Here is a 14052-nt window from a genome sequence, read left to right on the forward strand (position 1 = left end):
TCATTTACTCGTTTTCTCCCCCTGTTAACCATGCACCAACAAAAACGTCTGAAGATCAACTTTCATCACATGGAATGAAAATTAAAATGATAATTGTCGATGAAACTATTAATACAATCAGAAATATGCAGTATGTTGATTGAAAGTGGCATGTTTGAATGTGGTCCCAAAAAATGAGAGAACTCGCTGATATATTCTTTTTCCTCCTCTACCATGCTGCTGCTATTACTTTTCCACCTTTTGAGAGTGGCAGATGTTTTCCCTTGTCTGAAACACACTAGTATCCCTTTCACCACATATAGGTGCACAGGATGTGTTCAAACAGGAAAGTTACATTGATATTAGAAACATAATACGGAGGCTTTCCCGGATAAGAAACGGTTGTTTGTCTCCCTGGTTTAAGACAGTGTAAGGTACTTGGGCCATCCTAAATCATTTGTATAGTGATCGAAAAGCCTTGGCATATTGTAGCCATTTAGTATAATATGACTTAATGCATATTCTCTAAGGAATATTGGTTGTATCCGTCAAGGTTTAAAATAAAAGATTTCAATTTAGATTAGGTACATTTGGCATTCGTCCTGATAAACAGATTTTATGCACGTGATATAACGTATTTGCATCAATTCATATCATAAAAAAAAATAACCACAACAAAATAAATTCCATCATATCATTTCCTTAATTTTTTGTCCTTTGCAATCTTGCTAATACCCCAATTTTACTATTACTATAGAAAGAAGAGCAACATAATGAAGCATATTAAGCACAGCAGTATTTGTCATATAAGACTTTTGTTTATTCCGTTTCTGCCATAATATCACTTACAATATGGTCGGTAGACTCGGACTGAGCCGCCAAGGTCGGTCAGTTCCGCTTTCTTGTTGGCTTGATATCAGGGTTAGACCGTTTCCAAACCCTGTCAGATATGAAAACAAGATTATCACTTTGCAATATGGGGTGGACGTTCCTTCTTGTCTACGCAATGTTACCACTGTTATCACATGGTTAAAAGGGAAAACTAGAAGGGAAGTCCCCTGCCTATAAACGAGAGACCAATTGGAGGTCAGTCACATTTATGCCTCGATCATGATAGATCATCGCCACCCACGCGCGACATCCGTTAGGTCCAACTGGTCCTGAAATCATAGTCTTAGAAATAAATGATAAAACTGTAACTTTCCTTCACCAGAGAATGATAGCAACTCGTCGGACACTCAGCTCCTAAATATTGACAGACTTTGAGGCTTTGATGATAGAGTTTGTGAAGATGAGGTGTGTCTTGATCATTTTCTTCTCTCTAGCTGTGGGAGCATATTCGGTGGCTACCATGACAACACCGCCTCCTGCAGAAGGTAAGTCATCCTTAATTCAATTACACGCTTTTAACTACTTTTTAATTCGCTTTTTTTTTCTAATTTCTTCTAAACAAATCTGTTCCATTCTTATTGGTAGTTCTCATTCATGTGCCAATGTAGCTGTACGCCTCTTATCTTTCGGAATGCATGCACTGTGAAGATGTGTTATTTTGCCTGACTATTTTTAGACAACCTTATGTTATGTTTCTTTTCCTCATAAGTTTTTCAAAAAAAAATATATATATATATATTTTACGCAATTCATAATCAGCCTAAATACACTCTCTCAATTTCCAGCTAAAGCACATAGGTACCAAAGTCTACAGCATATAACATTTTATTTTGACTTAAAAGGTGAAATCACAGATGCTGAAAAAAAAATTAAAAGGCAACCTTTTCTAAAGAAACTGAATCTATCAAGGATTAAACTAATCGATCTAATCAAACTTATCTTTAATGGGTGAATAAATCACAGTGTACATGATTACGTGACAAACCCAACAATGGATGATTTTTACTCGCCATAACTAGTATGGAGTAGCGCTGGCGGAGAGGAAGAGAGAGAGAGAGAGAGAAAGGTGGTAGGAACAGGAAGGTGTGAGAAGAAACAAGTTCACATGACTGTCAGATAAATAGCGGGCATTAGTCGGGCAATGGTATCGCTACACGCAGAAACGCTGACCGATGAAACAAAAATTATAGCTATATCAACAAGTATGACAAATTTGGTAGAAATGCCAAAGCACTGGCAGTGGAATTGATGTCAACGCCCCTCATTTTCAGATTACAAAATCAGCATCAAGAACTCCTCTCTTTTTGTTATACGTGTCAATGATTTTTTTTCTTCTATTTCCAGATTAGAAGGTTGACTTTAATGATCTAGTAGGCCTACTACATTAACCCCTATGAATTGATTTGGGTAAACATAATCTGATCTTCATTAGTCGGACAATGGTATCGCAACAATAGTATCGCAACAACTTTCTTGTTTCTTATCATTCCCAATATACCTTAAGAAAGGATGTCAATAGTTAATGACTAAGATTCACATGCCAAAGTTCGTAAGTTGAATGGAATCCGAAGTCACGTAATCAAGTCAGGATTTTATGTCGACTTTCATTCATTATATTAGGTGTTAGAAGGCTTAACGGTGCATAGCGTATTCTTTCTTGGGTAGGAGAAAACGGGAAGAACATGCTTGCCGAAACGTCGGGAGTGTGCTTGGTGTGTAGGCCGGGCCACATACATACCCTGGAAAGAATACGTGGTGCACCGTTAAGCCTTGCACTACCCTATGTTCTACCTCCACGGAAGCCTTCAAAGATTTCATTCATTATGATTTCAATCCATAGATGGCGATATAGAGCAGACAGTGAGAGAAATGTTGCAGGACTTCCGGGAGGAAGTAGCCGAGCTCAGACAAGAGATACAAAGTTTGCAGGTACACTCATCTTCCCCGGGCCACCTCGCTACCTCTCCATTCTCTGTCTTTCTCGCCCTCTCTGTCAATCCTCTTACTCTTCTAAATATCTTTCTACCTGTGCATTTCTTCTATATTTCGAAATTAATCGGAAGGAGACTGTAGAGACATACTTATTTTCCACACCTACCGAGAGTGATTGAGCTGAAACGCGATTGTGATGATGGATTATGAGAATCGTGTGTAGAATTAAGCATTCTTGCTGTGTGAATACAAACTGATGTCGCGGAGGCTGATTTGAATAGTAAATTGAATCGTCTTTCAAATGACTGTCCAGAGATGTTTAAGGGGAACGGTGGGTGCACATGCCACCCCACCCATGTAGTTAGCTAGGGTGGGGGATGGTAATCTTTCCGCTGTCTTCACCCCTTGTTATGTAAGCTCAAAAAGACTTTAAACACACACACACACACACACACACACACACACACAATCAATCAAAGTGAAAATGCGTTTTATCCAACATAGAATATTCGAAGATTCGATTACGCAGTTACCGCGTATATAAAGCAAGTTAGGATGATGTGTCTTCCTTTCAATGCTAGTGAATAAGAAGTGAACGACTTGTTTTGACTTGGAAAAAATATCAATTTGTGAGATAAAACAGAAATGCGCGCAATCATTGAAGCAAAATATTTCAGGGAAATAGTGCAATCAACACGTTAATCTTGACTGTTAACAAATGAAATTAATTCCTATTCAATCTTAAGACAATTTCTCTACAAGATAACAGCAGCCATAAGTCATTCGTTTTGAACGCGTATTAACATTACAATATTAGCTGGCTAAGTTGCCAGTGATCTCTAGTCGGAATATTTGTACAAGTAAGAAATAAAAGAAAAATGATTAAGTTAAACACATATGCATGTGAAGCATATATATATATGTATATGTATATACATATATATATATATATATATATATATATATATATACATATGTATATATATATATATATATATATATACATATATATATATCATTGTGATATATATAATTATACTGTATAAGTACATTATAATATACTTGGTGTTACAGAAAAATATTTAGATTTTCTATTTAAAAAAAAAAATATACATACAGTATCAGATAACACTGACATGGATATGAACGATAGCTATAGAGTGTACAATTTTGTTATAGGTAGTTTAAAAATGATAGCGTAAATCAGTTTCATTGAATTCAAGATTTATTTTGAACACAGATTTCAAATTTAGCTCTATTTTCAACCTTTTTTTTTTTTTTTTTTTTGCACACGGGTCAATTGGTGTGTGCGGCAGTGTGTGGCCAACACCATGACAATGGTCCTGAAGAATGGTCAAGATTTAAATGCTCTATTAGATACATGAGAAATTCAACTGTCACTGCAGTCTTTATTCATCCTGAAATGTATTGCATACAAGCACATTAACACATGTGTGTTTTTTTTTTTTCATGTGAATGCATTTTAGCCTTTTAACACCATGAATTCAGTCTATCAGTGCCCACAGGGCAATCCATCATGAATTATTAATACAGCATTCATGTGCCTCGGAGCAAGAGTCCAGAAGCCTAGTCAGCGGATTGATAATCTCTTGATTAATTTTGCATTAGTCATCGAGAGACGGACAGGGTGAACAGTTGCTGCAGTCATCCGAGCTGACCGTATCTTCAGCGCCTGTCGACGGTGTTCTCAGCAAACTTCGGAGTCGACGAAATGTGGACAGCTCCCGCTCTGTACAGTATACGTCCAATGATTCTCATGGTTCCAACGGTGAGGGCAGTACAGCAGACGCAGGGAATCATTGAATGCAGACTCCCACACCCTTTAGGACTATGAGGCCAAATTGGCCTGAAGTTAGTTGTTGTAGTTCTAAAGGGTGTGAGAGTACACTGAGCAGATTGAACTAATGAATCATTATGTTACACACTGTTATAGCCTAGGATCAAGTTGTACGCATTGAAATTTGTTATTCAACAAGTTAAATTTACTTCTTTGGTTTGTTTATTTTTTTTTTTTTGAACTGTATGAAGATAGTATTTTTTTTTACTCAACCTCATGTATTCTTACTGGATGGATTTGACGCATTATAAGCCATTACTGAAATTAGATATAGATGGGGTTGCTGTTTTGATAATAACGAATGTCTCGACAGATTTCAAAAATGCACAAACCTTTACTGAAGTTTTGGGAATGTGATTTACAACTCTTAAGCAACTTCTCAAATCTTCGAAAGTAGTTCGTGCTACCAGTGTCATTTGAGTGTCATATACGCACGGACATGAGTTTAATGCGTACATTGTGTTATGCCGTCCATAAACGGCCTCACAAATAAAGGAAGAGTGGCTTATGGTTTTTGATGGTGGATAACTTTACGTGCTGGTAATAAAAGGTATGTAATGGCGGATTATAGTTCGTGATGAGGGGCAATTGCAAAATCAGTTGTGTCTATATGTTATAGTGGCTTATGATATAATAAATGGAGTATGAAGGTTGCTAATGGTTCGTGATATGGAGCAAATGCACATTTATACAATCAATGGACGATGTCCTGTGGTATGTGATGTGGCTAATGATGTATAGTGGTTGCTAATATCGTAGTCTGTATACTGGTGGCTAAAGGAATTGTGATGGTTGCTAATGGCACGCAATCGTGGTCAGTGATATGTCCTGGAACTTCAAAAGTAATTCAAATATACATTTTCATAAACGATTGTGGTCCTGATGATAGAGATGTCTAAGAACATTGATTCAGCGAAGGAAAGGATGTATTTAACGAGTAAAATTGTCATCAAAGGTTTCAAAATACGATGGCGGCCTTCCATAGTCCCCATCACATACCATTAAACCATCGCATGCCATTTAGTCTGGTAGGAATGGGGGGTCCCCATGCACCCCCCGAACACATTTTTTTAACTTACTTTTTTGTAACCCTTAGAGTGTCTAGTTAATGATTTTTTTTGTTCCCAAGAAAAAATCGTGTCCCATGGGGGTCATTGGCGGCCATCTTGGCAGCCATCTTGGATTTTCAGGGAAAATCATTATTTTCCATAACTTTTGAACTACACAGCATAAAACAATAAATAAAGCATTTCTTCAGGGTAAACGTGACACGAGGAATCGATTGCAATGGGTATTTACATGATTAAAGCAAGTTTGAAACAAGAAAAGCCTAAAAAAATGCAAATTTCGGTGTCATTTTCACCGAAAAATACCCAAATAGTTTAACTTTTAAATTACACAGCATACAGGGACAAATAAAACAGTACTTCAGAATTAATACGGCATGAGGAATCGTTTGAGATAGTTACTTACATGATTAAAGCAAGTTTCATACAAGAAAAGTCCAAAAATGCGAGGAAAACCAGTGTTGATTACTTTAGAAATATTCCCCAGTAGTCAATATACATTTGTATACATGAAAATCTCATACCTCCTAAGAGTGAACTCACCACTATTTCTTAACAGTCTGGTAGGAATGAGGGGGGGGGGGAGGTCACATGCACCCTCCTTTTTGTATCCCTTAGGGTGTCTATTTGATTTTTTTTTTTCCAAGTAAAAATCGTGTCACATGGGGGTCATTGGCGGCCATCTTGGATTTGCAAGGGAAATCATTAATTTCTATAACTTTTGAACTTTCCAACATACAAGGATAAATAAATAATTTCTCCAAGGTAAATGTGCCATGAGGGATCGATTTAGCTGGTTATTTACATGATTAAAACAAGTATGATACATGAAAAATCCAAACATGCGAAAAAAAGTGTCGTTTACTCTGGAAATTGCCCAAATAGTCCATATACATACATGACAATTATATACCTCATATGATTGACTAACCACTAAAGTCTTAATAGTCTTGTAGGAATGGGGGATCCTCATGCACCCTCATTTTTTGTATCCCTTAGGGTGTCTATGTGATGATTTTCTTTTTTGTTTCCAAGTGAAAATCGTGTGGGAGGGGGGGGGGAGACATTGGCGGCCATTTTTGATTTGAGAGAAAAATCAGTAAATTCTGTAACTTTTGAACTTCACAACATACAGGGATATATATAAAATTTCTTCAGGGTAACTGTGTCATGAAAAATCGGTTGAGATGGTTAAAATACAAAAATTAAGTGTCATTTACACTGTAGAGTACCCAAAATCCGTATACATACATGACAAACTACTTCACAAAAGTGACTTAGCACTTTGTCTTTAGACCATAGCTCAACTATGGTGTTTTGTATAAAAAAAAAAAGCATGCATCATGCAACTCCAAGCATTTTGACGCCTCACTTGTTGAAATCAAATGAAAAATGTAAGCAAGATGGCAATTCATATGCAGATTCAATTCAATTCAATTCAAACTTTATTTCTTTTTTCGAAAAGAAGAACATAAACATTTCACTTTCTTTGGTAACAGAGAATAAGGTTACACATAATCAAAACAAAGGAAAATTGAGAAAACATAATTGTCAAACCGTGAGATAACAAATATGTTGCAATGAAAATTGACTGAAGTGATATAGACGATATAACATTACACAAAATATCGAAAACTGAGGGACCCACTAAAAAGGCAATGCTTGTAGAATGTGGGCCCCTCAGGTACAGAATGTCAATAGAAATGAACTGATGCAAAGAGGGGAAAATTTTGAGAATAAAGTCAGATAAAAAAAGTCTCGAAGAACAATAAACAGACAGAGTAACAGACACACACACATACACAGGCGAATGAACATTAAACGAGACTGGGACGACAACACTTATAAAGGAGGACTAAAATACAAGACAAAACGAGACAAGGCTGACATAATAGAAAGACAATACAACGGACAGAAAGGCAAAACAAATCCAGCGATACTCGACAGAACTATATCGAAAAAATAATGAGATGCGTGGAAAGGATACGGAAATATTGGAAAATAGAAAGATAAGATGCGGAAGTAATACAAATAGAATCGAATTTACTCTGTACGTGTCACGGGACAACAAGGACGAGAAAAATGCTTGAAGTGTATTATTGGGAATCGGAATTCTTCGGAAAGAAATTAAAAGATACCCCTAAAAAAGCAGATCAAAAGAGGTGAACAAACAAATTTTGATCACAACATGTGAAAGTGACTAATCGACAAAATTCATACCTAAAATGTAATTGAACACTTTTTGTGCCATGCATCAACATATGAATTTCACTTGACAGCCAGAAATCCACTCCCTCGCTCTCTCTCTCTCTTTCTCTCTCTCTCTCTCTCTCTCTCTCTCTCTCTATATATATATATATATATATATATATATATATATATTTATATATAAAGTATGGAATTAACGTATATCGAAAAAAAGTAACACAATATGACTTTGCTTTGTCTAAAGTATTCTGAATTCTCATCCTGTGCAATCATACAAACCACAGATGTGGTAAGTGATATATTAGCTTTTGGTTTTATACTTCTGTAATTTCCAGTCATCATCAAAACGATCATTGTAATCAATGTCTGGCTCCTCCTCTTCATCCTCCTCCATCTACGCAGTAACTTTGTGAAGCAAGTCAATGAGGGAAGTGGGAAGGATAGGGCGGCTTGATCACATCGGATCCATGATACCGAAGGCTGTCTTCCTGCCACCTTTGTCCAGGATCAAAGCGGTAGCGCACCAGAAGATTGGCTAGTCAGATCGCTTGAAGATGGCAAGGTGGTACACGTGGTTCAGACATTGAAAGTGTGAAATAAGGTTGCCTCTGCCAAGTGGGAGCAAGGAGAAATCCACCTTGGTTTGGTCATCTGTTTCAGCATGATGCTGCGAACGCCATTATAATAGACTTCTCCCTGGCCTTACTGTACATTTTGGGCATGTGAATGCTTCAATGTCATCTGCCACCTCTGGCTGCACAGACCACCCACCACCAAGATTTATGAGGAAAAACACTCAACTTGGCATACTGTAAAGTCATATTCTAAGATTTCAGTAGTGTTTATTATAATATAATACTGAGCAACTTATCAGATTTCAGTATACTTCTGAAATCATGATATCAAACAACTCTCACCTGAATGCTTTGTGGCATGTGGGGTGGCTTTGTAGATTCTTTAGGGGTCCAACTTTTCCCAACCTGAATTCTATGTGGCATGTGGGGTGGCTTTGTAGATTCTTTAGGGGTCCAACTTTTCCCAACCTAAATGCTATGTGGCATGTGGGGTGGCTTTGTAGATTCTTTAGGGGTCCAACTTTTCCCAACCTATGAAGGCACTTTAATTGTTACATCTTCCCCGGTAAACACATACAGTCCAAGTATTTTGGTACAGTAATGAGCTCCCGTTAACTCTATATGCAAGTTAATTGACATTCACAACCTGGCAATACGCGACAGTCCATTTATTAAGTAAGATACTACATTGTAGAATGGATTAAGCATAGACCAAGGGGATCAAGAAAATGTGTGTCTGGATTCCTCACCAAAGCTACCTTGTTTATACCCAAGCTTAGCAGCGCACTTGAGGTAGAGCACGACCGTCACGGTGGTGTCCGTCTCCTTATACTGGTTTCACAGTCACTCATGGATATCGCACCATTGTCTCCTGGAACACATCATTGTGTAAAGAAAAGGAATGTAACAGAAATCACATTCTCTGAAGCTTAAGTGATTCCTATTACATTCTTTTTGTTCACTCAATTATTCATCCCACGAGACAATAAGCTCTATCCATGAGCTGCTGTAACCAGGAGAAGGACACCAGGGTAGCGCTCTGCCTCGAGTATTCCACTATTAAGGTTGGGTACAAAGCAGCTGTGGTAAGGACACCAGACACAGACATTTTCTTGATCTTCTTGCACCATGCTTACTCCGTCACCCTCACTATCTTCCTTGATAAATGGACTGTCGAGCATTGCCAGATTGTGGTAAGTGTGAATGTTGGTGAACTGGCATACAGAATCAAAGAGAGCTGGCTACTGTACCACAATACTTGGACTACATGTGTTTACAGGGGAAGATGTAACAAGTGCCTCCAAGAGTAGGGGCAAAGTCGGACCCCTAAAGAATCTTCAAAGCCACCCCATGTATCAAACAGCATTCAAGTGAGAGTATTCTGATATTATAATTTCAGCAATATTTTACTGAAATGTGGTAAATTGTTCAATATTACATACCAATGAACACTGCTGAAATCTTAGAACATGACTTTAAAATGTGCCACTGTTTTATGTCCCCCACATAAATCTTGGTGATGGATGGTCTGTAGAGCCAGTAAGAGGTGACAGAAGACATTGGAGCATTCACATGCCTAATGTGTGACCATAAGAGCCGGAGAAGTCTATTTACAGCAGCATCATCCAAAGCAGATGATGGGAGAGGGCGAACAAATGACGACAAACTCCAATGTGGATTTCTTCATGCTCATATACACCTTGCAGAGACAACCTTATCCCACACATTAAATGTGTGACCCATCGCCTTGCCATCTTAAAGAGAGCTGACCAACCAATCTTCTGATGCTCTGTATATGACCCATTTGAACCTGGACAAGGATGGCAGAAGATAGCCTTTGTTATGATGGAGCCAGTGTGGTCAAGTGGCCCTATCTTTCCGACTTCCCTCATTGACTTGCTTCAGAAAATTACTAAGGAGATGAAGGAGGATGAAGAAGAGGAGCCAGACATTGATTACAATGATCGTTTTGATGATGACTAGACATTAAAGAAGTGTGAAATGGAAAGCTGATATATCGCATAGCCGCTTCTGTGTTTGTACAGTTACACAGAATGACAATTCAGAATACTTTTAGAAAAGTGAAGTCATATTGTGTTACTTTATTTTTATGCCTCCGCCACGAAGTGGTGCCAGAGGCATTATTTCAATATACGTTAATTCCGTATACTTCATGAAAAGCATATACACACGTCAGAGATGTTAAAATATAATAGATGATGACTGGCGGCGGAGGGAACATACTTGAAATGCTATTAAGGGAGGTTATAATTGCGGTGCGGTCCTAGACCTTAATTCTGTCATTTGTTACGTGAACATGTTTTCCCATGGGAGAACATTACAAGAATGTTCGCCCATGGGCAAACATAACGAATGTACCTCCATCACGTGACTGTGTTCAGGAAAACACTAATCGGTGGAAACATTTTGGCATCTAAATTTTTCAAATCTGCTCAACATTTTGGCACAGTGATTGTTTCCTTGAAAATATCCCAACTCAAACTCTTTTTAAATACAAAATGAAACGAAATTGAATGCGCAAAGAGTGTTACATTTCAGTTCAAGTTTTATCTTTGTCCATTAGTCACTTTCACATGCTGTGATCAACATTATTATCATGTGTCACCTCCTTTGACCACTTATTTCAAGGGTATTTGCATATGAATTACCATAGTGCTTACATTCTTATTCGATTTCACCAAGTGAGGGGTGACAATGCTTGAAATTAATTTTCTCTTCAGATTCTATTTTTGATACCAAACAAAAAAGGCCTATTTGGGCAATGATCTTAAGACAAAGTTGTTAGTCACTTTTGTGAGGTATGCAATTTGCCATGTGGGGTATGTAGCATGAAATATTTGGGCCATTTCCAGAGTAACAGCGCTTAATTTTTCATTTTTTGACATTTCTTGTATCAAACTTGCTTTCATCATGTAAATGACAATCACAATTGATTCCTCATGCTGTGTTTCGTCTGAAGAAATGTTTTATTTGTCCCGGTATGTTGTGTATAGTTCAAAAGTTGAACTATTTGGGTAATTTTCGGTGTAACCGATACAGAATTTTTCATATTTTGGACTTTCCTTGTATCAGACGTTTTTTAATGGTGTAAATAACCATCTCAATCGATTCCTCATGTCACATTTACCCTGAAGAAATGTTTTATTTTTCCTTGTATGTTTGAAAGTTCAAAAGTTATAGAAATTAATGATTTTCCTTGCAAATCCAAGATGGCCGCCAATGACTCCCATGTGACACGATTTTACTTGGAAACAAATAAAAAATCATGAAATAGACACCCTAAGGGATAGAAAAAGAAGGGTGCATGGGACCCCCCTCCCCCTATTTCTACCAGACTGTTAAGAAAAAGTGGTTAGTTACTCTTAGAAGGTATGAGATTGTCATTTACATGTATATGGACAACTTTGGAATATTTCTAGAGTAAACGGCACTGGTTTTCCTCGCATTTTTGGACTTGTCTTGTATGGAACTTGCTTTAATCATGTAAATAACTATCTCAAACTATTCCTCATGCCGTATTAATTCTGAAGTACTGTTTTATTTGTCCCTGTTTGTTGTGTAATTCAAAAGTTAAACTATTTGGGTATTTTTCGGTGAAAATGACACCAAAATTTGCATATTTTTAGGCTTTTCTTGTTTCAAACTTGCTTTTATCATGTGAATAACCATTGCAATCGATTCCTCGTGTCACGTTTACCCTGAAGAAATGCTTTATTTATAATTTTATGCTGTGTAGTTCAAAAGTTATGGAAAATAATGATTTTCCCTGAAAATCCAAGATGGCTGCCAAGATGGCCGCCAATGACCCCCATGGGACACGATTTTTTCTTGGGAACAAAAAAATTCACTAACTAGACAATCTAAGGGTTACAAAAAAGTAAGTTAAAAAAATGTGTTCGGGGGGTGCATGGGGACCCCCCATTCCTACCAGACTAATTAGGCACCATATACCATTTTGTTCTACTTCAAGCATTGACCAGTAATCCTTACATTAAAGATTATATTCATTTTCCATACGTTTCGTTTGTCAAACTTCTTAGTTTATTAATTTCTTTGTACTTTTGTGTGGAGGGAAGCAGCCTCAGTCATTAACATAGTGCATTCTCATTTTATATCTTCGATGACAGGAGGAGTTGTCTACACCCACTGGGGACGACCGAATTGTTCGGATGGAGCAGAACTCATCTACAGTGGTAATTTCCCCAAAGTGATCACGAATGTATCAATTTCCCGACAAAATCTTGTTGATAATCAAACAATTAAGAACTCTTCCTGATAAAGGGGACCTTCATCTTTTTAAGTCATCTTCTATCCCTCATCTCTTTGCTCCATCCTCATATTTTCTTCTTCTTGCGCCTTAATTCTCCTTTTTCTTTTCTCCCTTCTTTTTGCTTTTTCCTCTTTCAGGCTCAGTGGCAGGAGAATATGCGACACACACTGGCAGTGGCTCAAACTACCTGTGTTTGCCTATGGAGCCGATCTATGACGTGTTTGAAACATCTGCGCACGCCAAACGAGGTCTGCTGTACTCCACAGAATTCGAGACAAACTTGGCGCCGGTTTACCAAGAACTACACGATCATACGCCAACATGCGCTGTGTGCCGAGCGCCACCAAACCGCTTGTCGAAGCTCATGATACCGGGCCGTAACGTGTGTCCTTCTCAGGAATGGCGGCTGGAGTACAAAGGCTATCTGATGTCGGCACTTTACACACTCAAGAAGACTGAATACATCTGTATGGACAGAAACGCGACGGCCGTGCCAGGGACTATTGGTAACCAAGGCGGTGGCGGCTTGTACATGGTAGAGTCCCGCTGTCTTGTTGGGGGTGGGATGCCATGCGGACCGTACGTAAATGGTTACGAGCTTACCTGTGCGGTCTGCACCATCTGAGGCTAGACGGCCTACAATGAAAGGCGTATTTACGCACCCACATGCATTATTTACGTATACTATTATGCATTCATATCTTAGAATTAATGACATTAGAATTTATATGCAGAGTATGTGTAAGAAGCATTTTCTCCTACTAAACACGGCATAAAACGTAGACTTCGTGAGTATAATCTTCTTTTTGTGACGCAGAAGCAATATTAGTTGTAACACAATACCTTGTGAATATTTCTAATAAATAAGCAGACAAAGCAACGTAGAGATAGTAAGAGATGAAGAGTAGGAGAGAGTAATAAATTCTCATGAGAAGTAGAGGATAGCTCACTTTTATTTGGTACTATTGATTCATGAAAAGACAGGGAGACAGGCTAACAAAGAACAAGGCAGTCTCTATGTAAACAACATTAATATCTGTGTGCGTACAGTGTAATGTCTAGAATACACATGAATACCTTTTCTCTAATGCATTTACATACAACATATTTCTTTCTCTCTCTCTTAAATATGTATATGTATATGTTTATGTATATGTATATGTAATATATACTTATAATATCATATACGTATATATATATATATAATTATATATTTCATCATTTTATTGATATACAAATCGAACAAAGGAA

At 37.7% G+C, this 14052-nt stretch overlaps 1 protein-coding gene across 1 annotated transcript; it reads left to right on the forward strand.

The window, feature by feature from the left end:
• The first annotated feature begins 1215 nt into the window (after positions 1 to 1215).
• Positions 1216 to 13916, forward strand: LOC140235991 (uncharacterized). Its single transcript, XM_072315978.1, has 5 exons — positions 1216 to 1355; positions 2711 to 2799; positions 4432 to 4591; positions 12659 to 12724; positions 12939 to 13916. Exons 1-5 carry the CDS (start codon positions 1253 to 1255, stop codon positions 13424 to 13426), a joined length of 906 nt encoding a protein of 301 aa, XP_072172079.1. The 5' UTR covers positions 1216 to 1252; the 3' UTR covers positions 13427 to 13916.
• The last annotated feature ends 136 nt before the right edge of the window (positions 13917 to 14052 follow it).

The sequence above is a fragment of the Diadema setosum genome, chromosome 12 (assembly GCF_964275005.1).
Source record: "Diadema setosum chromosome 12, eeDiaSeto1, whole genome shotgun sequence".
Classification (NCBI taxonomy): domain Eukaryota; kingdom Metazoa; phylum Echinodermata; class Echinoidea; order Diadematoida; family Diadematidae; genus Diadema; species Diadema setosum.